We start from the raw sequence: 26,595 nt of genomic DNA, 5'->3' as shown, positions 1-26,595 counted from the left end.
TAGGTAAACAAAAATATAATTCTGAAAGACAAAATCACTTGATTTTAGTGGTTTTATATCTTACTTGCAAAAAATAAGGATTTTAAACTATTTTTAGTGATTAGATATAAGAAAGATAAAGTTGCTAAAAAGTCATTTCAAAAACGTTAGCGCCAATTTGCAGCTGTACTCAGCCAGATGTTAAGCCAGTCCTCATTCTTTGCTTTGTTTTTCTGATTCTAGTATTTCTAACATATACTACCAGAAATGGCTAGACAGGATTATAGAATTTATACCAAACATGGCCATCCCAGAAATTTTGTAAGTTGTTCTAGAAGACACACGTGCTTCCTGTGCCAGGAGTGCTGTAGTTTGGTCACTGATCGTATTGGGGTAGCTGCCATCTGACTTTTTTTTAAAAAACCATATTTTGCAGATACCCCAGTCTACAATCCCACAGTACTATAGAATTGGGTGATAGGAATATATCTTCGTCATTGCCTTTCAGTGCAATTTATATTTCAGATAATCTCCTTTCTTGCAATCATGTCATGCTGGCCACTGATCCCCTCCAGTTGCTTCTTTACCAGGCCTTGCTGACATAGTTGCTGCTGCCAAGATATATGTTGCTGTTGTTACTTAGGATATATCCATAGCATCTTTTCTTAGTTGGGATTATAATGTGTTGGTTGGATTTCCCCTTCTTATGTTGTCCTTATGCTTAGATTTGTGAGGATGTGCTTCCAGTGTAGATAACTCATAAAGACTGTTCAGATCCTTCAGTGGGAATTTTCTTTTTACTTATATGTGTGGGACAGAGAAAATTTCAAATTGGACCCCCATACTTCATTTTGAATTAAAGAAAAGCACAGTATCAGTTGCCTTCCTCATAGTGAAGCAAGGTCTTGTAGATTCTCCCTGACTCAATTTTAGGCTACCAGGTATCTGCTATAAACTCAAAATCTTCTTTGACAAAAGCGGCTGCTTATACAAAAGTAGACTTATTTCAGAATTACAAATGGAGTTAATTGTCAATGGCAGGGATTTTTAAAAAAATACTAAATAAGCTAGAAATAAAAGTTTGCACAGAAGAGATCTTGCAGAGCAGTTTCTCATTTGATTACTCAGTGTTGAAAGAATATAGTTTTAGTTAGATATCTAAGTGATTTAAACTTTTTAAAGAGCAAAGCTAACTGTCTCACACAAAAATTTAGGCCATTCAGTTGATAATGTATTTGACCTACGATATTTATAATGTTTGATGTTAAACATGCCACAGATCTGGTTTTTTTTTAAAGAAGAATACATAAGAATGTGTCAGAGAAAGTCAATAAATCTTGCCAAACAACATTACCTAACTTTTATTTAAATGTGATTAGAGCTACCTTGTGTACATAAGGATATGTAGAAATGCACATCACTTACGACAGGTTTTATCTACATTCTAGAGGAGTCTGTACTTTTAACATTGGAAGGCATTAGGTCTAGTAAATGGGATCCAATGGAAAACAAAGCCTGAATTAATCACTCTGTATAAAGTTATCAACAGTGAAATGCTTTACTGCCTTGCAGTTTATGACTCATCCTGCAGCATTTCTAGAAAAGCCTTTTCCGGTTTATGATGAAAACAGCCATATGTAAAATGTGTTGGTACTGCTGCTTTGAGACAAAATAGACAGATTCATTGCAGGACCATTACCTTTGACCTCTGCTGGTAAAACATCCAGAGTGATTTATTTATTAATGATTTTATCCAAAGTTGCTAACCTTTGCAGGCTTATGTAACAAATATACAGAGTAAGCAAGTAAAGTCAGATAACAATTACACTTGAATTTTTTCTTTATTCAGAAGGTAAAAAAACCTTTTGTCCAGACTCTGTGTAAGGAGTATGGTTTCGTATGCATTATGCAGAAGCAAAGCTAGGATTACTTCTGAGTATAGGGGTTAGCAGAGCTTTACTGTTAAACAATATCCTAGGGTAAGTAATGATTCCTGAATGTTGGCATAGCTGTATTATTACAGCTGTATAGGTACTGTAGTTGCCAAAGAAGGATATGGAGGTCAGATGACTGCAAATAAAGTTGGATGACTTTGAAGATCAGCCTTTGCTGTTACAGGAGAAAAGCATTCATTCATTCATTCATTCAATCAATCAATCATTTTGTATAGCCATCCTTTTCAAACCAGTAATACTGGGCAGCATACAATCATAAAGACAATTTAGACAATTGAAAATAGTAATTAAATTCAATTAGCAGCCAAGAGATATTATAATCCATCAGTGTCAACATAAATCAGGAAATGGGGCCCTTCACACACTTGGGACCTCAGACCTGGGTATATAACCAAGTCTTGAAGTCCTTCCAAAAGGCCATTAGGGTTGGGACCATCCTAATCTCTGGAGGGAGATTGTTCTAAAGGGCAAGGGCTATGACAGAAGGCATGTATCCTCGTCCCTGTCAGCCAATATTCCCTGGACAATGGGACCTGAAGAATGCCCATCTTGCCAGATCAGATTAGACAATTAGAAATAACTGGAAAAGAGTAACCTGGCTCAAGATATGAAAGACTAGTGATAAAGAGCACATTGAATTGCTCCCAGAAATACATTGGCAACCAATGCAGCCCCTGAAACAGTGTTATATAGCCAACACCATTTACAACCCAGGCAGCTGCATTTTGTACCAGCAGAAGCTTCCAAATGCTCAAGGGCAGCCCACGTGGAGTATATTGTAATGGCCCAAATGGGAAATAACAAGTACAGTGTGAAGAGTTTGCTAGTTCTAGAATGGGCTGTTCTGGCAGGAGCTGTGAGTCCAAGAGGACCCTCAGATTGTTTTTTTTAATTGTTTTTTTTAATTTACATTTATATCCCGCCCTTCTCCGAAGACTCGGGGCGGCTTACAGTGTATAAGGCAATTGTGCACCAAGCAGGACCAGAGGTGAAAAACTTTGATACCAGAAGACCCAACATTCAAAGTCACTTCACTGGTTGACTTTCCTGTATAGCCTTGAGAAAGATTAACTCTCTAGCCTTAAGGAAGATTGTTTTTTGCTAGCTTTCTAGCTGAGCTTTGCATCAGTTGGATACACCTGTCAACAGCAGCAGGGAAAGGGAAAGGCAAGTGGACTTGGCAAGATGGGGTAAAAAGAAGGCCAGGCCTCTTGGTAGTGTGGGAAGGGGGAGGAGGGAGAAGGTCTGCATGCCACTCGGCCTAGTCAGCTGAGGTCTTCCATCTATGGTGGGGAAGAGAAGGGTCTTGGAAATGGAGATGGGAAGCCCACATGCTGTTGGGCCTAGCCAACTGACGCTTTCTGGCCCACATTTCCATATACCAGTAAAACTTGTCAGCAAAGTCCTCTTGGCCCAAGTAGGGGACAGAATTTGCAACACTCCTGTGGTTGTAAGGGTGGGCACATTGGTAATTGCCCAAACTTTGATCACAGGACCGCAGGGGTGCTGCAATGATTAAAACTTTAGGCAGGGGTTGTAAGTCCTTACAGCACCATTGTAATTTCAAATAGTTGTTTAATGAATGGTTGTAAGTTATCTGTACAATAAGAGAACCCCAGTTCCACTAGGTAGACATTCCTGCTATTGTAACTGGCATGCCTTTCAGAAATTGTGTGAATGGATGGGATTGTCTGATAGTACTAAAGAAGTTGCTGAGTACTTTTTAAGGATGTTTTTCTACCACATTGCTATAAATAGGACCCCTGCTAGCTATTGAATTCCTAGACAGCTTTGTGTAATTTGGACCTTGATTGTGTCTCCCAGCAGGCATTCCTGTTGCATATACTGGTAACGCTCTTCTCACAGGTTTTCTTCTCTTCAACCAGTTTGCTTTAAGAAACTCAATGTCTGAGCTACTTGGGAATTGACATTTACTACATCTTTCCTTTATGTTACTTGCATTGAACTAGAAACAATTCTAGAGTGTCAAAATGGGTAAAGAACAACAAAAATTGCATTCTTTTCATCTTGAATTCTTTCAGGGAAAGTATTTGAATGAGTTATACTTTATTTACTGTCTGAATATTGATCATTAAAAATAAGATGTTGATCATTAAAAATAATATTAGATAATTTTCAGTATTAATTTCAATTCATCCCCCCACCCCGCGCCATTTTGAAAACTGAACTAAATCTTGCTTGGTTTTGTCTGCTGTTGTGCATATAGTTATTTTTCCATTTTGGATGACATTTTATTGGTTGCTATGTGAGAAATCCACACTCAATAAATCAAGTGTAGTTCCCATATGAGAACTGCTATATTTAAACATTTAAAAATAGGTTCATACATAGGCCATGTAGTCAAATACTTTAAAAACTATAGTTAGCAAAACTAGCTTCTCTTTTTTTTCTTTCTGAATAAGAATTCACATTTTTGAGATTGTTTGCAAGAGTTGTGTTGTGGCAAAATAGTGATTAAGCATATAGAATTGAAAGTGTTTGATTCAGATTTTATTTCTCTTAAATATGTACTGTGAGGGAAACCACATTTTTCATCCTCTTCTGTATTGGTAATACATCTGTCAGGCTAATATGTCAGGATTATGAAATTAATATTTGAGGAATATTTGAAATAAAAAACAGTATATAAATTCTGGCTACGAACTGCATTGCTAATGAGTTTTGATTTCATCATTTCAAACAAGTAAGAGGTTTGTGTTTTTTAAAAGATAATAAGCTTCCATCCAGGATCAATCCAAGTGGTACATAACATTATTTTAAAATTGTGGTAAAAATGGTAAGTGGTAAAAATAGATTGTAGCTTTTCACATTTACAACTTTCTGATAATGCTTTTCAAGTCAGTTAACAGGAGCAGGGCAGTCTCTGTATGTAATCAATTAATCAGGGCCACGGTGTGGCTCAGGCTGTAAGATAGCCTGTTATGAAACACAGCTGCCTGCAATTACTGCAGGTTCTAGCCCCACCAGGCCCAAGGTTGACTCAGCCTTCCATCCTTTATAAGGTAGGTAAAATGAGGACCCAGATTGTTGGGGGGGCAATAAGTTGACTGTATATAAATATACAAATAGAATGAGACTATTGCCTTACACAATGTAAGCCGCCCTGAGTCTTCGGAGAAGGGCGGGATATAAATGTAAAAAAAAAAAATTGTCTCATAGGACGTTATGCGGAATTTTGCTAGTGATATACAGGTAGTCCTTAACTTATGACAACAATTGATCCCATAATTTCTGTTGTTAAGTCATACATTTGTTAAGTGAATTTTGCCCCATTTTACAACCTTTCTTGCCACTGTTTTGTTAAGTGAATCACTGCAGTTGAAAAGTTGGTAAGTGAATCTGGCTTCATCAATTTTGCTTGTGAAAAGGAGATCACATGACCTTGGGACGCAGCAACAGTCGTAAGTATGAACCAGTTTGTCAAGCATCTGAATTTTGATCGCATGTTCATGGGGAATCTACAAAGGTTGTAAGTGTGAAAAATGGTCATGAGTCACTTTTTTCAGTGCCGTTTTAACTTTGGTCACTAAATGAACTTTGTAAGTCGAGGTAAAGTACCATTACCTGTAATGGTAAACACAACAATAAAAGTCAATTAACAATGTACAGTATAGCAGACAATACCATACATAAAATGGCTCTTTAATTCAGTCTTGACAGGACAATAACTATGGCTGTGTCCTGTTAGCGTATTAATAGCATAAAGAAGTCTCAATTCTGAATCCATCCAATATCTTTGTTTCTAGATTTCTACTTTTTTTTTTTTTTGTAGAGAAATGGCTCGCCACTGTCTTCTTCCAGGAAATTTTTGACTACTCCAGAGCCTAGCATTTCCTGATATAAACCAGGTCTTTATCCTGTGTTGTTTCAATAGTATAGTACCATTTCCTTCTGAAGCTATCATGTTTCCTTCTGCTCTCCTGAATTCAGAAAGGCTTTACCATTTCAGTGGCCAGATTCTTCCATGGTTCTAAGGAGATAGTTTCTTCTGGTGTTGCCCTTTTTATTTTTCCTAAAGCTGCTGAAATCAGCTGAGTCAGACCTGTCTAGACTTACTGGACATAAAAGCTGCTAAATGGGACACTTTTGAGAAGGCTACATTACTTTTGCTTTTTCTTCTCTCCAAAGCACAAAGATTTAGTAGTGAGATATCTCTGCCTACTCCTATTACTTAATTAAATTAAATTAAATTAAATTAAGTATAAATCACCTTGCTTTACCCTTTTCTCTCAACACAAGTCTCTGAAGAATCTTTTAGTAGGTATCCAATTTTTTGTGGTAACTACTTTGTAGACTATATGATGGTTTATAAATCTGAAAAGAGCATTAATGCTGAAATTTATAACCAACCCTTTCCCAGTCAGTATAATGAAATAATTACGTGAATTGTATTCCCGTTATAGTTGAAACAAACCAAAGTGGAGAAAAAAGAAGATATATACTTCCCTGAGAATATTTCTCACTGTATTTATTAGAAATATTTTTAGGGAGCATGTGTAGGATTGCCCAGTAAATAAAATATAAGCTTTCATTGTGACTTTTGATACTCTCAGTAACCTATAAACTTCTTGAGTGTTCTTTTCTGCTTGCCTGTTGCTGTACACCATGTGCAGTTAAATATTATTTATTGCTATTATTATTAACACAGGTTCAGAACAAGTTTGATGTGAGGCCATTTGGAAGAGAATGTTTCAATCCATTAAGTAATAATCTTTTGAATGAGATCTGTTGCCATATATGAAATAATTTTCTGTGCCCATTACGTTTATTGATAAGATTATGGCAAGGATTTTTTCCTCCATCTCTGTCATTTTCTATGAACTTGCAGTGATGGTAGACAAATTATTATTTTGATGTTTTAATAGGTCTTGTATTGTAATTAATTGTTGTGACATTGATCTTAATTATAGAAAGCTGAGAAGTTTATGGGATGTAATGTTTGATTGTATTGATTAATATAAATTTCACCAATACTAGTACTCCAGGAATTTATTCAACATCAGAAAAGATACCAGACATCTAGACCTATTATGTAATATAGAGAATTTTTTCTTCAGTTATAGAAAAAAAGACAGATAACCTAGTCCTAGACTTTTGTTGACCAGGTAAGCGGACAAATATTAATCACTCTGTAGATACTTGCTTTTTCCCCATCAGATCAACCAGTATTGATCCATTGGTTGTGAAAGGAATTGACTGACCGGCTTGTCAGCCGAGCCTGACATTGTTGTAGATACTTGTTTGTAAATATCATAATATTCTGTTGTTTGCTTTGGAACCTGAAACTGTTTGCTCTTTTTTACCTGTTGCTTCTTGAGATAATGCTTTGCTACAATTTAAGGACATTATCATAGACACAAGTACTTTTCTGTCCTTCAGCAAACTACTTTTAAGAAAAAAAGTAAAATAACTCCATCATAATGCCTTGTACAGTGTTGGGTTTTTTCCGACCATCAGCTATAAATTTAAATTATCCATTAGCAATCTTTGGTAAAGGTACTCGTAGGTGAGGGATAATCTAATAATTCCAAAATGAATTCCTAAAACTTCCAATTTTCAAAGGACTTTCCTTTGACCTAGTAATATGTCTTACCTTACTCCAGGTCACACCCTTCGGCCTAGTAAATATGTCTTATCTTACTTTAGGTTTAGGTTTAATAAGCTGTTTCAGCCTTCCTGTTCCTGGTACCTTCTAGATATGCAAATTCAGTGCACAGCTCTTAGCCAACGTGCCTCAAGCCCTAACACATCTGGATGGTGCTAATGTGTGGAAGACTGTGTTGTTTGTCCACCTAGTACAAATAATTCACTGTGAGTAAATCTTACCGGTTTGATAGAAAGTCGGTTTTATTAACCACAGCAGCCAGTTTAGAATGCATTGGTTCTTCTTTTCAAACAGAGTTTAAAAATTAAACTAGCTGACTATGACCAGGGACATAAGAAATATATTTGAAATGAAATGGTGCATCATTTAGAAAGGAAGCAATTATCCTTTTCTTTTCCAAAAGCATCACATTTGTTTTTCTGAAATTGGTTTTTATAGTTAGAAGACATGCAGAAGAAAGTATCATGCAGTGGGTGTCTAGTTACCTAGAGACTGTCAGTAGCTCAAATTTTTATGAAGCAATTTAATTTTTTGTTATGATGACTCCTTTTCTAATCATCTTAATATACCCTTGGTAACTAATTAGGGTCTTACGTTGTGAGTTATTGCTAATGGGGATGTGCTGAAATATTGTGGGGGGGACAGCTATATTTCTATTTCCCTTCTCTACTTGTCTTTCTCAAATTCTATATGTCCAGGGATGCAGTATTCTGATAACAGAGCTTTAGGAAAAGGGAGCCACTGACTCTTTATCCACCTTTTAGTACACTGTAATTGGAATATTTACCATTGGCATTTCTGGAAAGAAGGAACCAGTATTACAAGGATTTTACTTCCATTACCACCAATGTCATAATTCTCTTAGATTATAATTTCCTGATTCCATAGACTAGCCAGTCTCCAAAAAAGCAGGAACAAAAAGTCTATATATGGACTTCAGAGAAAGATAGATGGCTCCAAGTTATACCTCTGGTACCTCTGAATAGAACCTTGTAAGATTGCCTTCTTAAATTGTGAAGTGCTGTCCAGCATTTGTATTCGCAGTAACCAGGTACAAAAAGTAATTATTTTACAAGAATCAAGGCTGGGAGGACATTCAAGTGAAGAGGAGAACTAAACCCAATCATCTGAATCTCAAATTAGGTCAATGGAATTTGCAAGTGAGGATTATGATGTTAATAGTAACATAGCAAAACTATCCATTGGGTTTTTGTTGCAACAGACAAATTACTGTCTGGACATCCACCCTCCAAAAAAGTGAACATCATCTTTAGATCCAAAGTAATTTAGATTTAAAATCTGAAATGTCAAAATCAATTTAATAATCCTACTAGATGTACCTTATTTGTGTCAATTTCTGTGATTTGCAAGTTATTGTTTTGTGAATGACCTGAAGCCAACTTTTGTGTAAATTTTGTTTTTGTAGAAAAAAAATTGTCTAAATTTTCATTACTACATGAATTACATAACATAATTGGATGAATTACATAAACATCATTACAGTACATGAATTACATAAACATCATTACATGAATTACATAAATCACTGGGGATGGTATACTGTAATTTATTTAATAGATATTCAGGAAGAATTGACACCCCTTTCACCAAAAAACAAGCTTCACTTTGTCTGCACTACTAACACTATTTCATTTTCTCAGTACAATTCAGTCCCATTCTTCATATAGACTAAAAAAAATATGCATAGGAACTGTGCCTTCACAGTTGTTTTACCTCAGAGTTCCTTCTTTCTTGATGGTTTCTTTACTGAATCAAACTTATGATCTCTTAACTCTGATTTGAAAATGTTTCTGAGAGATGTAGAGTTGAGAAAATTAACTAAAAGTATGCAACTTCTATTTTCAATATTCAGCAAAAATGGTTGATGGCTTTGCTTCTAGGTCAGTTAGACTTAAAAAAATTTTTTTTGAGGCATTGTCATCATTAATGGAAATCCAGGATATAAATATATCTGACCATATTGCTTGAGCTGAGGTTGCATTATTGACACACTTTAATATTAATGCTCACTACACATAACTTATTTTATTGATTTCCATAGCATTAACAGTATATATTATTAAACAAACTTTTTAGACTTGGCTTTAAATCAACTTTCCCAATTTGATGCTGTTCAGTTACCATCATCTTCAATCTGGCCAACCAGAGGCTAGCAAGTTGAGGAAGACTAATTTAAATTGACCTTAGCTATTAAAGACTGAAAGTAAAGATAACGTGACCTTTATGTCATCTTCAGCTCCTGATCAGTTCAGGCAGGAGCCTAGTAGTTTTCTTGAAGTTGTTGTTTGCTGTTGCTTTTATCCACAATAATTTCTATATTGTTATTATTCTTCATATGTCCAGATATAACCCTGGGGTTCCTGATGGTCTCCTATTCAAGATTAGTTTAATATGATTTGCCCAGATGGTATAATAGGAAGTAGTCACATCTTGGGAAAGGACCATATTAGGGTATTTGGAGGGACAAAATATTACAATTTCAGGTAGGCTTTGATTTATAACCATTTGTTTAGTGACCATTTGAAGTTAAACGTCACTCAAAAAGTGACTTATAACTATTCCTCTCACTTACAACCTTCACAGCATCCCCATGATCAAAATTTGGATTCCTGGCATTCAATACATAATGGTTGTAGCCTCCTGGAGTCATGTGATCACCATTTGCAATCTTCCCAGCTGACTTCCAACAAGCAAAGTCGGTGGGGGAAGCCATAATAACTTAACAACCACATGATTCACTTAACTGCAGTGATTCACTTAACAACCATGACAAATAGGTTGTAAAATTGGGTGTGACTCTATCTTGCTTAGCAACCAAACCTCTAGCCTCAATTGTGGTTGTATCTTAAGGGCTGCCTGTATGTGACAGTTTGTTTTTGCTCTACACTGATGATTGTGTTGCATAATTTAGATTGTAACCACTCTGCCAGAACATGATCTCATCCAGGGGTGAAATGCTCCCGGTTTGGATCGAATCGCCTAATACAATAGAGATGGTGGCAGGTGGTTCGGAGAACCAGTAGCAAAAATCCCTGCCCCTCCCCCACCCCAGCTGAGCCACGTGATCATCAGAGGTTTTTTGTTTTTTTTAACTTTTAAAAGCATTTTTTCTTCGCCTGAAAAAATGCTTTTAAAAGTAAAAAAAAAGCCTCTGATGATCGCATGGCTCAGCTGGGATCATCAGAATTCTTCAAAAGCTTTTTTTTCCTCTGGCAATCCCAGCTGAATTGCCTGATCAACACAGGCTTTTAAAAGCATTTTTTACAACCTCTTCAGCCGAAGAAAAAATGCTTTTAAAAGTAAAAAAAGTAAAAAAAAAAAAGGTTGGTCACGCCCACCCAGTCACATTACCCCCCACAGAACCGGTAGTAACAAATTTTACATTTCAACCCTGATCTCATCATATTGTTTAAATATCAAGCATTTAAGTTAATATTGAAAATAATGAAATTATTCCTGTCTTTTTTATATTAGCCATTTATCTTTTATCTCAGTAAAGAATTAACACAATGCACACAGGAATAGATTAGGATGAATATACTTTGAAAGAAGCATAGCATAACTGTTGGTTGGTAGATAAGCTTTCTCAAGTTACAAAACTGTATATGTGTGTCCAGTCTGATAAATAAATTCCCAATGTAGCTTAACCACAAGAACATATTACAGGTGAAGGATTTCCAGATTGATTGATTTTGTGTGTGTGTGCGCGTGTGTGTGTGTGTGCGTGTGTGTGTGTGTGTGTGGTATATATATTGTAGTGGTTAGAGCACTGCCTTTGACATGGAAAACCAAAGGTTGAAATTTAGCTGGTATCTATATAACCAATAAAAGTCCTTAGATAAAGCTCCCCCAATGTTTCACTTGCCTATGTCAAATATAAGAATGACATGAACTAACAGAGTTGTGTCAGCTTGGACATCACTTAAATTAGCAGGTTCATGTCAGATTTTGGGGAAGCAAGACAATCTGACAACAATTGAGCTACTGGAACAGACCATATATGAATGATACAAGAGAACCTAGAATTGATGGAATGCTACTACAACAGGAGACCTAATGAGTAAGGATATATGAATAAGCGTGGATACATGATACATGAATAGGCATGAGTTTGCTTGGCGCACAACCAGGCGAAAATGGTAACAGCTGTTAAGATTGAGAACTATCATTCCAACACTGCATATACCCGTTTATTTGCCTTTTGATAAAAGATAGCAACATTTATATTGGAAAATCCAGAATCTCCTTGTTACACAAGAACCTGACTCATTGTCTTATGAAATAAGTCATACTCTGGACTTCACGTTTGGTACTAAATGAAATGGAAATGATTTATAATTGGGGAAAGCTTTTATCACTTCTATCATGGATGTATTACTAACAGCTTAAGATGTTCTGATTCCTTTAGATGTCTAAGTGGCTTGTGATGTCATTGATCATAATATGTAGGCCATCATTTGCATTGTTGTTTTGTAGGTTAGGTAAGATCCCAATGGATCTTTCATAAATGAGGGCATTACTGAATTGGAAGATGGTAAAACATAGCTGAAATGGAGAGGCTGAAAGCAAGGAAGTCTGATACAAAGCCCTTTTCTAAATGTCGATCATGTTTTCCTTGTATTTCAAGAACAACATACTAATATTCCTGGATAGGACATTATTTCAGCATTTCCAGTAACAGCATCCATGGCTTAAAAAATTGTTTTCCAAGCTTCATTGATCATTATTTTTTAAACATTTTAGATCAGTTGTGTATTAAATGTTCACGTTAAAGCCCCCCAAAAAGGAAAGGCTGCTTCCTGCAGGTTTTGAAGCACCTCTTATGAATAATGTTGGAAACCGCTGTATGCCTGAATGTATTGGGAAGTTTATAGTAATGAAGAATGAACTGACTCATTTGAATGAGTTTAAAAAAATTTTAAATGTAGTATATTATACAACAAGAAACTGCTTTATATTTGAAAGCGGAAAAAGCTCTTTGGAGCTACAAGGATTTGAATGTGGCATTTGTGTGCAATTTATAAAATAGCCATATAATCTTTTCCCAGATTATGTGGCTATTTCCTACAGTCGCGATGGCACTCCGACAAAAAAGTTGTTTGGTTTAAGAAATTGCAGGTCAGTATGTATTCATGTTCTGTGCTTCAACATTCTTTTTCGGCCTTAAACCGAAAGCACTACATAACCAGATTGTATTGCAGTGGTTATATTTATATTTATTTATATTATCATACACATGCTATGGGTTTTAATTTTGCAGGCTGTTTTCCTCAGTCGAGTACAATTTTAGTAACAAATACATTTGTTCATATTACTTCATTTGTAGACATTTTTGTTACAAAAGAATGAGTAGCTAATATTTATTTAATTACTGTTTCAGAAAGTTATCATTTGTCATTTACACATTTTCTTCTTGTATTCCAGCTTCTTGTAAATGTTGGTTAATAGCACAACAGGCAGAACTTTGTACAGCTATGAAGAATTATCAAAAAGCCCTTCATGATGCAGAAATACTGTGTCAGAATAAGCCCCATTGGCCTAAGGTACAGTATCTGTTTGCAAGTTGGCAGTTAAGAAAAAAACAAAATATCTCCTTGCATATAAGAAACAGGAATTCTTTATCATGTATAATTTAAATCTCTTCAGTGAGGGTTTCTAGCTTGTGCCTTAACCATTACACAAAACTGGTTTTTCACTAGCTGCCCTTAATTCTTTGGGTATATATACCATCTCTAAAACTATGTAAGAGACATTAATTGATATTCAAAATAATTGCAACATTACTTGTTATTCCCTTCTGTAATTTTTCAAAGTGTGCACAGCCTAGTTGTTTGACTTAGATGCATTTCCCACACTTAAATGTATGATGTGGGATTAAAATTTGCACCCATCATTGTTTCCCTTTGGACCTTTGTTTCTTATCTTCGTTTTCTGTTCTGTTTTGAAATACCGTCATGCCCGTAAGAGTTGAAGGCACTCTAGCCAATATTTCTTGAAATCACAAAGCTTTAACTCCTTATCTCCTTCCTTTCTTCTTTCTTTCTTTCTCTCCATGCAGAGTCATTATGTCAAAGCACAAGCTCTTTCTGGATTAGGAAGGATTGAAGAAGCATTGAAGGAATTTCTTTATTGTGTTGCCTTAAACCCTGAGTGGAACTCAATGAAGATGGAAGCCCAAAAGGTAGAATATTATACTTTTCATCCATAATCAAAGTATGAAATTTTCATGTACTTAGTTTTTAGTCTCTACAGCTATGTAATCTGACCCATATAAAATAGAAGTTGTAAGTGAAGCATTAATTTTTTAATTATTCAGGTTTTTTATTCTGCTTTTTGCTCACAGAAAGCCAGTGATTAGCTAAATGAAAATCAAAGCTATTGCATAAACTAAATATTAGGGTGATTTTTTAAAATACAAATGTTAAATACAAAAACAAAACAAATGTTAATATTTAACACAGTAACATGAAAATTCTAATTAATATAATTTAGTCTAACTGGTGGCTGGGTGACTTTGAGTCAGTCACTTTATCTCAACTCACAATTTTCATGGGAAAATAGGAGGAAGGAAAAAGTATGCTCACCACCTTCAGTTATTCATAAAAATAATAAAGGCATGATTTAAAAAAAATAAGTAAATAAAGTAGCCAGTGAATTAGATACTCATATAATTATTAATCTGTATCTGTCAGCCTTCAAGCATCATTCAACCATGAAGAAACTTCCAACTAGGAAGTATCATGACATTTGAAATGATCCTACATTTAGTGGTCTTGTTTTCATTTTTCTTAGTGGGATAGTGGAGAAGATAACAGTTTGGCACATGATTGCATATGAATGTAGAATCCTTTATGTATGAGCTGAATTTTATGATATTTCTATTTTTTAAATCTAGATAATGTGTGAGATGTTTTTTCCAGCATTTGAAAATGTTCCTGATAGTTTAACAACACCTTTTTGCAATCGGACCTCTTATACAAGATTGAAACCTGCATTTCTAAGTAGCATAAATACACAGTCTTCTAGTGAAGATGGGCCAACAGCAGAGAGCTCAAAGGTATCTATGAGTCTGCTTTTTATTTCAGGGCATTTTATTATATTCAGCATTATATTCAGAAGTATACTGTTATCTAGTTTAATTTTAGCTTTAGTTTTAGTTTAGTTTAAGAAGGACATAGCTTCCCAAAGAAAACTGATTAATAATGGAATAGAATGGAATGGAAACCAAAAGTAGTGATTGGTTATTAAAGTGACCAAAATTGATGTATTATATAAAAATGATTATGATTCAATATAAGTTAAAATTTGCATATTTTGAGGATTCTTTTTAAAAGCAGACATTAGCTGTGGGCACTAGGTTCCAGTTGCAACCATGGAAGCTATCCTATCTTCTCCCTATATTATACATTTTTGAAATCTCATGGATTTTTGACAAAATTTAAGGAACCGAGAACCTCGGCCATCATAATTCCTAATTAAAGTACATATATGGTAACTATGCTTTATGCTGAACCCATAATTCTAAAAAAATTGTATTTTTTTTTTAAATTTGATTTTATATCCCGCCCTTCTCCGAAGACTCAGGGTGGCTTACATTGTGTAAGGCAATAGTCTCATTCTATTTGTATATTTGTATACAAAGTCAACTTATTGCCCCCTCAACAATCTGGGTCCTCATTTTACCTACCTTATAAAGGATGGAAGGCTGAGTCAACCTTGGGCCTGGTGGGACTTGAGCCTGCAGTAATTGTAATTGCAGGCAGCTGTGTGTTAATAACAGGCTACATTAGCCTGTTGAGCCACTTCCCAGCCTGGGAAGTCCATCCTTTTGTGCTCAGGTAAAGTATGCAGAGAAAGCTTTACCTGAGCAGTTGATTCACTTTGTTTCTGAAATATCCATATAGTCTCGTCCATATTATTTATTATTATTTATGTTATATATAAATAATAGAGTTGATAGAAGCAGTTTCAGCAGAAGTCATGTAGCAGGTTGCCAAACTGTTAGTTCTCAGTCATGGCTATGATCAACAAAGGTATGTCTATAGAAGACATACATTTTTGTCTTTATTTATTTATTTATTTTTATTTGCATTTATATCCCGCCCTTCTCCGAAGACTCAGGGCGGCTTACACTATGTTAGCAATAGTCTTCATTCTATTTGTATATTTATATACAAAGTCAACTTATTGCCCCCAACAATCTGGGTCCTCATTTTACCTACCTTATAAAGGATGGAAGGCTGAGTCAACCTTGGGCCTAGTGGGACTAGAACCTGCAGTAATTGCAGGCAGCTGCTGTTAATAACAGACTGCATTAGCAGTCTGAGCCACAGAGGCCCCTTTATGTATTTATATATTTATATATAAACAAATGTTTTATTATAGGAGGCCATGTTGAGGTTAACAAGAAATCCTTCCCAAGAGAATGATGTCTATCACTGTATTGATTCTTCAATTTCCCATCATGATTTCTACTCTGAAGAGAACAAGAAAACATTAGGGAAAGTCCTTTCCAGCCTACCCAGTGCAAACTTGAAAAGAAAATTTTCTACTGATGGGGGAGACTTACAGAATCTGGATGTACCTTGCAAAATTCATAGAAAAGGTCTGTTGCAGCCGCTTACATGCTCTCAAGTTTTTTTTCCTTATTGCTTGCTGTTTTTATTTTAGAGCAGGGGTAGTCAACATTTTTATACCTACCGCCTACTTTTGTATCTCTGTTAGTAGTAAAATTTTCTAACCACCCACTGGTTCCACAGTAATGTGCCATGTATTGTCGTCTGCGCATGCCTCGCGCATCGTGGATTGGGTTGGGGGGGGCGCTAGCTACTTTTCTTTTACAGCTGGGTGGTATGTGGGGGGAGATGCGTGAGCTATTCTGGGACGAGGCTCTTTTGTTTGTGGTTGCACTATAGCGCCATTTAGTTTCACTTACATAACATGAACTAAACTTATGTGCGGGCAATACAAATAGTATATATTCAGAAATTTAAATTGTCACGGGGAATTTTATGAAAACTTAATGAAAATGTTTTTAAATAATGCTATGATTTTTTTTAAAAAAGTCAGTTAAATTAAAAAAAAGGAAAGTGAATGCCTGCTAGTGGACGGTAGGGACCAGGTTGACTACCACTGATTACCATTTTTAGAGGAATAAACCTACAATTTTTAATCTTTTTGCTAGTTATGGAATATTTTGCCAAAGTCAATCGAGCAATTCCTATTTTAAACTGAATAAGTTAAATTGCTCAGTATTTTGTATAAGAAAAACCATAAATCATTTCAACGTTCAGTAATAACAATATGTTATAACTTTACATAAATGAATATAATGTGAAATTCATTATTCTTGCAGTTGTAAAGAATAAAATAATATAGGATAGACTAGAACAGGGGTGTCAAACTGGTGGCCCATAGGCCAGATGCGTCACGCGCAGGCCATGCCCACCCCAGCTCTGGGAAGCGGAAAAACGTCGTGAAACATCATGTGACGGCAATGTGATGCAACGAGTTTGCCACCGTGGACTAGAATATAAAAAACTGGAATTTGCAACACAAAGAATATTAATCAAACTGAACAAAATACACAAGCTGCAGTCTGGGTTGTCTTTGCTCTAAATAGTAGATTTCTATCCAAGGGAATAGTTATGGTATTTCGTCACCATAGACTGAGATGAAGCTTTCTGGTTGCATGTCTGGAATCTTTCTTTAATTTTTCAGAACAAACGTTGAATTGATTATTTGTACTCATTTTAATTCTTCATAAATGCACAGTGTTTAGTCCTGTGTTCCTCCTGTCTGATAATTTTAGAACTCACTGGAAATTATTAGTTTTTGAAAGATATAGTACATCCTCCTCATCCTCCTTTTTTCATATTTTGAATTCTAATGAGGTTGTTCAGAAAAGAAGTCATATTTATTTCAAATGTTCTTTTTTTTAATTTTAAGATGGAGATGCTACTTGTGGAAAATCAGCTTCCCTTCCCATAAAAGAGATTCCTACAAATCTCATGGATGCATCTGACTTTGAGTGTTCCCTTTGTATGAGGTATTAACAAGCGGAAAAAAATGTCTTATTCTATAGGATTTAAATTTCAGCAGCAGTTGCGTGTATCTTACTTCTCTGGACTTAGAAGCATAAATAGACTGAAGCCGGATTTATCATCACACAAATGCCGTGATTTATGTTCTTATGTCAGACATCATGACATAAGTATGTAAGTCAGTATCCATGTGATGACACATTACAGGCATGCAATTTTAATATTATAATTTTCTAAGTTAATAAATGGAAAACAACCAAACAATTCCATTCCAGAAAAAGCAAATGTCCATTCTGTTGCTATAATAAGCTTCTATGCGGTTCATATTTTATGTTGCTTTTGATATTGTTATTGATATTTGATTTTGTTGATTATTTCTTGATACATTATGTTTGAATTTTTTGCTTGATGAACATTTTATAATTCTGTTAAGTTGTAATGAAAGCTGCTGTGAGTTCTAAAGAGATACACAGTATGCTAATTTATCAAATAAGAAATAATACATTAATATATTTTCAGCTCATTAACCTTATAGTAAGAATTCATCATTCCTCTTACATAATTGTGCTCAGAAACAGTTTTTGAAAATGAATGAAAGAGTTCTATGTCATAATTTCAGAAATAAGCTTTTCTTTAGTAAGAATGGGCTAATTGTGTGGTGGGTGCATGATAATACCCCATACTGTATATTTTAAGAGCAGATTACATACATGTGATGTTATGCAAAAACTGTGGTTGTTGTTCAAAATTCTTTTAAATCAAGTTGATTTTAGAGTTCCAAATTCCAAAAATTGTTACAAATGCTTTGTTGCAAAGTAGAAGAAGCCTGAAATAATTATAAAAAAGCAGTGCATTTAGAATTCAAGACAGATTCAATGTAAAATATTGAAACACTCATTCAAGATATGCAGATGAATGGATATATGAAATTGCTATTTTCATGTCTTGTTCAGGTTATTCTACGAGCCTGTCACTACTCCTTGTGGACATACTTTCTGCCTCAAATGCCTTGAACGTTGTCTGGATCATAATCCTCATTGTCCACTTTGTAAAGAAAAGCTCTCAGATGTAAGTCTTTCCCATCCCATTTCCAGAAGCTGCTTAAATAAAAGGCTGTGTTTCTTGAAGGGCCCATTTACCCCTTAAACCACCTCCAAAAAAGGAGAGAATTGGTCTGATTTTTGGAGAGGGCTTCAGTGTGGTTTTTTTTAAAAGGTGCAATACAAAAGTTCAATAAGCCAATTTAATGCTTGAAAATCAAAGTTCCATGTGAAAATTACAACCCTGCTGATTCTGGTGTCCTGAAATGAAGAGGGAAGGAACAAATGTGACTTGCCCTAATACAGATAGGTAGTATTTAAATATATGTGATGTTTGACTTGTCTTGCCAAACAAGAAGAAAAAATGGTAGCTTCTTTTGCATCACCTCAATACAGTATTTCTCAACCTTGGGCGCTTGATTTGTGAACTTCAATTCCCAGAATTCCCTAGCTGGCTGGAGAATTCCAGGAGGATGGGAAATACTGCTATATATTTCAGACTTATTTTCTGAAGAAGCAGTGTAGAATAATTAAATGGCCACTCTTATGTGCTTATTATAGCCACTTAAAACCATAACAGTAAATTGCTTAATACAGTAGTGATTTAGTAATTGTGGTTTTAAGCGTTTGACTGTAGTATTCAATGCAGATTCTGATTCCATTTTAAGGTGTTAAAACATAAAAAACATTTACTTTACCATTCTATTTTCCAGGCCAGTTTAATTACTGATTAATAGAATAGCTAGAACTGAATAACGTGGATTCTTAAATTCCCTTTATAGTTTTTGGCAAGTCGAACTTACAAAAAGACCATGCTTACTGAAGAATTAATAGTTCGCTACTTTCCAGAAGAATTATCTGAAAGGAAAAAGGTTTATGAAGAAGAAATGAAGGAATTATCAAAGTAAGTGATCTTCATTTATAAAGATAATATTAGTAAAATTAAGTGGGTTGATTAAATAACTTGTTTATATTTTCATAATATTTATAATTCTCTGATCTTCAGACAAAAATTATTTTATTTTAGCATGCTGGTATGGTATATGTGAAAGAAGACATTTTGACATGTGTCAGTTCTTCTTTTCTCCTGATTTTTCATAAAAAGTTTGATTAGACAACTTGCACCTTATTAACATTTGGAAACCAAGTTCTTGTTTCAAACAAAGTTTGCTCAGCCTTTATGAAAAGGTAGTAGGAAAGACCATTGGAAGCAGTCTCACTCCCCTTTGTACAATCAATATACATGTGTGGGTCAGGGATATGCATGCCCTACAAATGAGTTGGAACACTAATTAAGTTGAAGCAAAAGCTTCTGAATGAGACTTTTACAGAAATGCCATAAGTATATTCTGCGTGAGCAGGGGATTGGACTAGATGACCTGCAAGGTCCCTTCCAACTCGGTTACTGTTAAGTAAGTTAAAATGTGTTTCTTGCTATATCTGATTTTAGTTATGTAGTTGTTTGAAATAATAATTATGTAGCAAGCAGGCATACTGCAGAATGAAACATCAGTTTTCCCACAACCAATGATACCAGTTCTATGAGAACTGTAGCATGTTCCAAATTTCCAATTTACCCACTAGCCATAAAATTTTGCCAGCTTCTCATATGTATATGATAGCCTTTTGCCTTAAGCATGTACAGCTTGAACTATTTCAGCTGAGCATGGTCTTTGCTATGTTTAGATAGTCCCCTCTTGTATTTGTTAGCAGCAGAAGAGAGATTCAGGGAAGCTGAGTGAAAATACGACTACAATGAAGCTTATTTCATAAGTAGTTTTAAAGATGGATTTCAATTACTTGTTTTAACAGATACTGACCTGCATAAGCATAAAAGTTAATCTTCCTTCTCTTGCAGTCTAAATAAAGATGTTCCCATTTTTGTATGTACCATGGCTTTCCCTACCATTCCTTGTCCTCTTCACGTCTTTGAGCCCCGTTATCGATTAATGATAAGAAGATGCATGGAAACAGGCACTAAACAATTTGGCATGTGTTTAACTGATGAACTGAAAGGGTAAGATAAGGATTTAGAACTCCTTTATAAAATACTGCATTTCTGGGTGCAAAAATGGTAGAAGGGCTTATGTCTATCACAGGGGTAGTCAACCTTTTTATACCTACCGCCCATCTTTGTATCTCTGTTTGTAGTAAAATTTTCTAACCGCCCACCAGTTCCACAGTAATGCGCCGTGTATCATTGTCTGCGCATGCCTCTCACACATTGTGGATTGGGATTGGGGGGGGGCGCCGGCTACCAGCTCTGCATGTCTGTTACAGCTGGGTGGATTGGGTTGGGGGGGGCGCTAGCTACTTTTCTTTTAAAGCTGGGTGGTATGCGTGAGCTATTCTGGGACGAGGCTCTTTTGTTTGCGGTCACACTATAGCGCCATTTAGTTTTATTTACGTAACATGAACTAAACTTATGTGCGGGCGATACAAATAGTATATTTTCAGAAATTTAAATTGTCACAGGGAATTTTATGAAAACCTAATGAAAATGCTTTTAGATAATGCTATGAAAATTTTTTAAAAAGTCAATTAATTTTTTTTAAAAAAGGAACGTGCTTCAGTATCGGACAGAACCCCTACCACCCACCATGAAAGCTAGAATGCCCACTGGTGGGCAGTAGGGACCAGGTTGACTACCACTGGTCTATCAAATATGGGAAAGTGGTCAGGAAAACGGGGGCTGTTGTTTCTTGTCCAGTTTTGGGGAATATACCAGCCAGTTGGCTGATCAATAACTATCTTAATATAAACTTTCTATTTGGGAGAAATGCATAGTGTTTAGGGAAAAATATGACTGTCTAGACAAGATTCCCAATGTAGATCTTTGCTTCCCATATTCTTCTGGTGGGGATTTAATGGGAATTGAAATCCAGCTCATTTGCGGGTTATTAGATTGTGATAGGTAATCTAGATGCAGCATCAAAAGAACTCGTGTAGTAATTTCATAGCTTTTTACAGAACTGGAACAAGCAATATTCCTGCAAGCCTTTGTGCCTCCTGTTAGAACATTAAGCCTAATAATTTCTTTTACAACTTCATTCCGAATATATTTAGGCAGGCTACGGCAAATCTATAAGGCTGCTTCCTAAAATATATTTAGAATCACAGCCTTAACATGACTTTGTCCCTTTAGATTTGCAGATTACGGCTGCATGTTGGAGATCAGGGATGTGAAGTTTTTCCCTGATGGACGTTCAGTTGTTGATACAGTTGGTGTTCGACGTTTTAGGGTCTTAAGCCATGGTCAGCGAGATGGATATAATACTGCAAACATCGAATATTTGGAAGACAAAAAGGTAACTTTGTAGTGTAGTAGTTTATTGTTACCTCATCTATTGAAAAAAAGTTTTGTGAGCCATCCTTTGTCTTCTAAATTACAGGACAGCCCATAATCTAACTTTTGGCTGCCTTTTGTGGTTTTTTCTTTAGCTGTTGCACTAATTATTTATTTATTTATTTATTATTTAAATTTTTATACCGCCCTTCTCCTGAAGGACTCAGGGCGGTGTACAGCCAAGATTAAAACAATTAAATATACAAAATTAAAATAGCAATTAAAATACATATTCAATAAATGGCCAAATTAAAACCGTCAAATTGACCCATACTAAAATACCCCATAAAATTATTAAAAATTCAAAAATTTAAAAATTTAAAAAATTTAAAAATCAAGCCAGTCCCGCTTGGGTAAACAAATAAGTTTTCAATTCACGGCGAAAGGTCCAAAGGTCAGATAGTTGGCGCAAACCGGGGGGAAGTTCGTTCCAAAGGGTAGGTCCTGCAACAGAGAAGGCCCTTCCCCTGGGGGCCGCCAGCCGACATTGCTTGGCGGACGGCACCCTGAGAAGACCCTCTTTGTGAGAGCGTACGGGTCGGTGGGAGGCATAAGGTAACAGCAGGCGGTCCCGTAAGTACCCGGGCCCTAAGCCATGGAGCGCTCTAAAGGTGGTAACCAGCACCTTGAAGCGCACCCGAAAGACCACAGGTAGCCAGTGCAGACTGCGCAGGAGTGGTGTTACCCGGGAGCAACGTGAAGCTCCCTCAATCACCCGCGCAGCTGCATTCTGGACTAACTGGAGTCTCTGAGTGCACTTCAGGGGTAGCCCCATGTAGAGAGCATTGCAATAATCCAGATGAGAAGTGACGAGAGCATGAGTGACCATGCATAAGGCATCCCGGTCAAGAAAGGGGCGCAACTGGCGAACCAGGCGAACCTGGTAGAAGGCTCTCCTGGAGACGGCCGCCAGCTGGTCTTCAACCCTGTTTCTCCCAAAATAAGACATCCCCTGATAATAACCCCAATCGAGCTTTTGAGTGCATGGCAATAAGGCCAAGCGCTTATTTCAGGGTTCAAATAAATATAAGACAAGGTCTTATTTTGGGGGAAGCATGTTAATTTTTTTAAACCAAAGCTGAATTTATTTCTCCCCTTTTGTTTCTACTCCCTTACCAAATTCCTTTAGTAAACCATCTTTTTAAAATCAAAATGCCATATTCTGAAGTTTTAAACACTCAATTCAATACTAAATCCTACCATATTAAAAATATATTCCTGAGGAGATTTACAGCATTACTGTGCAGTTGTTCAGTCACCCTCTTTTCCAGGGTAGTGTTTTAAATAAGAAAATGGCATTACAGAAGCATGGTCTAAAGGAAATAGGAATATGAAAGACAGGTATTCCATCCAAATTACTTTCTGTTTATATATATTTTTACACAGACAGGAGATTTTGAACAGAAAATGTTAGGAATGCCATTTTCTAATCTGCTTGCAAATTATATCAGATCTTTGAATGTGTAGCACCAATTCTCTTCTTTAAACTGATGCAAAGGTATTAGCAAGCTCTATCAGATCACATGTTCCTTAAGCATGCTTTGGTCAGTGGCTTTTAATCCTATTAATTTATATGATTGGTTTCTCTAAGAGTGTAATGTAAAGCAGCTCTAAAGAAAAATACACAAAGGATAGGCTCTCCCCAGTTAAAATTAAATGGACTGGCATTCTAGATGACCAATGGTGTGTAATCCAAAATTAGCATTTTACTGTCATTTCACAAATGTAATTCAAATATTCAAATAATTCATATGTATTAAAATCTGCAAACAGTTTTTATGTCTGTACTGAAAAATGTTAGTTCCCATGTTCTGTACTTTTCCACATCAGTCTTCATCATTGATTATGAATAGAAAACAATCCACTAAGTCAGGGGTGTCAAACTGGATTTCTTCGAGGGCTGGATCAGCATTGTAGTTCTCCTCATCTGGGTGGGGGGAGAGATGGGATGGATGCCTCCTGCAGCACCCTGCCAGCCAAAACGGGGTACAGGGCCCCGCACGTGCCCCCCCCAGCACCCCGTTTTGGCTGCCAGAAGCACTGCGGGCTGGTCCTTTGCTATTTCCAGGTTTAAGCACCCCACAGCCCATGGGCCTTGAGTTTGACACCCCTGCACTAAGTGATAAATTGGCAAACAGCTAGTAACACAATTTTCACTATTATCCTATTGAATACTGAACACCTACCTGTGCTGCTTTCTTGGAATTTTGGGCTGATTCAAAAGCGAGGTGATTTTAAAAAAGTCCCCTGTTTAGGATATTTAAAGGTAATTAAACTCTTTTTAGAATGGTATTTGCTTTTGTTATGCTGTACATAACATGCATTTATTTAAATTTTCATATCTCAAATTAGGTTGAAGGGACAGAGTATGAAGAGCTGGTCCGCATTCACGATTCCGTTTACGATCAAGCTGTGTCCTGGTTTACTTCTCTTAAAGACAATATGAAAGCACAAATTTTAAACCATTTTGGACCAATGCCAGGGAAAGAACGTGAGCCACAGGTAAATGTGCAATGGTATATCAATGCTAAAAATGAACAGAGTACAGCAATAAATAACCACAGTGTATGTAATGTAAACAATTCACATAAAGTAAATGCTTAATTTAAAATCTGTGAAGCTAAAATGTTCATAAATTGTGTGAAAGTATAGAGGATATGAAGTTTTGTTTTTTTTAATTTGAATTTATATCCCGCCCTTTTCCGAAGATTCAGGGCGGCTTACATTGTGTTAAGCAATAGTCTCATCCATTTGTATATTATATACAAAGTCAACTTTTATTGCCCCCAACAATCTGGGTCCTCATTTTACCTACCTTATAAAGGATGGAAGGCTGAGTCAACCTTGGGCCTGGTGGGACTTGAACTTGCAGTAATTGCAAGCAGCTGTGTTAATAACAGACTGCATTAGTCTGTTGAGCCACCAGAGGCCTTTTTGAAAAATGCAACTCTCATCTTTTTTATATATGGTATATATCCACTTATGGCTATTTTTTTAAAAATCAAATGACATTGGCAGTGGCAAATGAGAGGAGAAAAAGAAGAGTTCATTGCCCCCTTCTTCCCTCAATAGTTCCCAGTGCAGAATATCTGATTTGTCCCCATCTTCCAGATCCTTCCCTACCATTTTTCCACTTCTGCTTCTGTTAATATTTCATTGTGGCATGAGCTACTGTGTTCCTTGAAAATAAGACCCTGTCTTATATTTTTTTGAACCCTGAAATAAGGGCTTGGCCTTATTATCAGGAGGGTCTTATTATTTTGGGGGTACAGGAGGCGGCGAGCGTGGCCACCTCACGGCTGTAGCAGTGCAACACAGCCATTCGTCAGCTGTTCGCTGGAGCAACCAAAGGTGGGAATCTCCCTGGCATTCTTGGCACTCACCCGCCTCCCATCCATCCATCCCCCTCACCTGCAAACTCCCAACCCGCTCCTACCTCTCCACCCGGTGAGTCCTGGCAGCCCCAGACTCCCAAAGCCTGCGTCCGCCCAGCTCCCTTTTCCACAGTACCCGGCTCTTTATCGAGGGGAGTGGCATGTGGGACGGGGGAGAAGCAAAACATGTGGAATGAGATGGGGCTCGCTCTTCTTGCCGTTTCTTCTCTCCCCCACCCTCGCTGGGGAGACGCAAGACACACGTCTTACCTGCCTTGCAGCTCCATTACGTGTCTCGCCATTGTCATCAGGCAAACACATTGTAGGGTGAAAAAAAACTTCTCATGAGTTCAAACTTTTCAAACTCGCAAGGGTTTTTTTACCCTACAGCATGTTTGCCTGCAGACAATGGTGAGACATGCGACGGAGCTGCAAATCAGGTAAGACAGCACCACATGCCCCAATGGTACCGTAACAGCAGCCTGGCTACTTTCATTCCCCACCGTCTCTTTGTCGATGGAGGTGGCAGCTGGGGTGTGATAGGGCTCCTCTTGCCATTTCTTCTTGCCCACCTTGCTGGGCATGGCAGGGCTTCTTGTGTCTCCCCGGCCCCACCCCTCCCCACCTGCCACCCCCAAACTGCATCCAATTTGGGCAGGGGCAGGAAGTCCTGCCATGCCTGGCAAGCGGGGGGGAGAAGAGACAGCAAGAGGAGCGAGCCCTGTCTCGCTCCACTGTTCTCGTTTCTTCCCCACCCCACCTGCCACCCCCCTTGATAAAGAGCCGGCACTGCAGAAAAGGGAGCTGGGTGGGCGCAGGCTTTGGGCATCTGGGGCTGCCGGCGGTCACCTGACAGAGAGGCGGGAGTGGGGCAGGAGTTTGCAAGCGATTGCTTCCCCTTTGCCTTCCCTCCCAAAAGTGCTCCTCAGGCACAGCCACTTCTGCAGCAGGAGACTCATGCCTCATGCTGGCCTTCCGAAGGGTACTGTAACAGCAGCTATCCACAATTTTTTAACCCTTATTTCGTCCTGACCCACATTGCCTAGTATGGTCGGGACTAAATAAGGGTTAAAAAATTGTGGATAGCTGCTGCTACAGTACCCTTTGGAAGGCCAGCGGGAGGCAGATGGGGTGCATCACTTGGCTTCTGCTGCAGAAATGACCACAATCGATGGCAAAAGTGGCTACGTTTGATGGAGGTGCCGGTTGGA

At 37.0% G+C, this 26,595-nt stretch overlaps 1 protein-coding gene across 1 annotated transcript in view; it reads left to right on the top strand.

Moving 5' to 3' along the window:
- LONRF2 (LON peptidase N-terminal domain and ring finger 2) overlaps positions 1-26,595 on the top strand; it is a 36,426-nt gene that overhangs the window by 3,987 nt on the left and 5,844 nt on the right. Inside the window, exons 2-11 of the mRNA XM_058184616.1 lie at positions 13,006-13,124; positions 13,640-13,762; positions 14,477-14,638; positions 15,967-16,186; positions 17,530-17,629; positions 18,578-18,692; positions 19,447-19,568; positions 20,523-20,681; positions 21,810-21,972; positions 24,363-24,512. Of these exons, the coding sequence (XP_058040599.1) occupies positions 13,006-13,124; positions 13,640-13,762; positions 14,477-14,638; positions 15,967-16,186; positions 17,530-17,629; positions 18,578-18,692; positions 19,447-19,568; positions 20,523-20,681; positions 21,810-21,972; positions 24,363-24,512 (1,433 nt within the window). The remainder of the gene's footprint in view (positions 1-13,005; positions 13,125-13,639; positions 13,763-14,476; positions 14,639-15,966; positions 16,187-17,529; positions 17,630-18,577; positions 18,693-19,446; positions 19,569-20,522; positions 20,682-21,809; positions 21,973-24,362; positions 24,513-26,595) is intronic.

Source organism: Ahaetulla prasina, chromosome 5, assembly GCF_028640845.1.
Source record: "Ahaetulla prasina isolate Xishuangbanna chromosome 5, ASM2864084v1, whole genome shotgun sequence".
In the NCBI taxonomy this organism is placed as follows: domain Eukaryota; kingdom Metazoa; phylum Chordata; class Lepidosauria; order Squamata; family Colubridae; genus Ahaetulla; species Ahaetulla prasina.
This window is presented reverse-complemented; position numbering and strand designations above follow the sequence as displayed.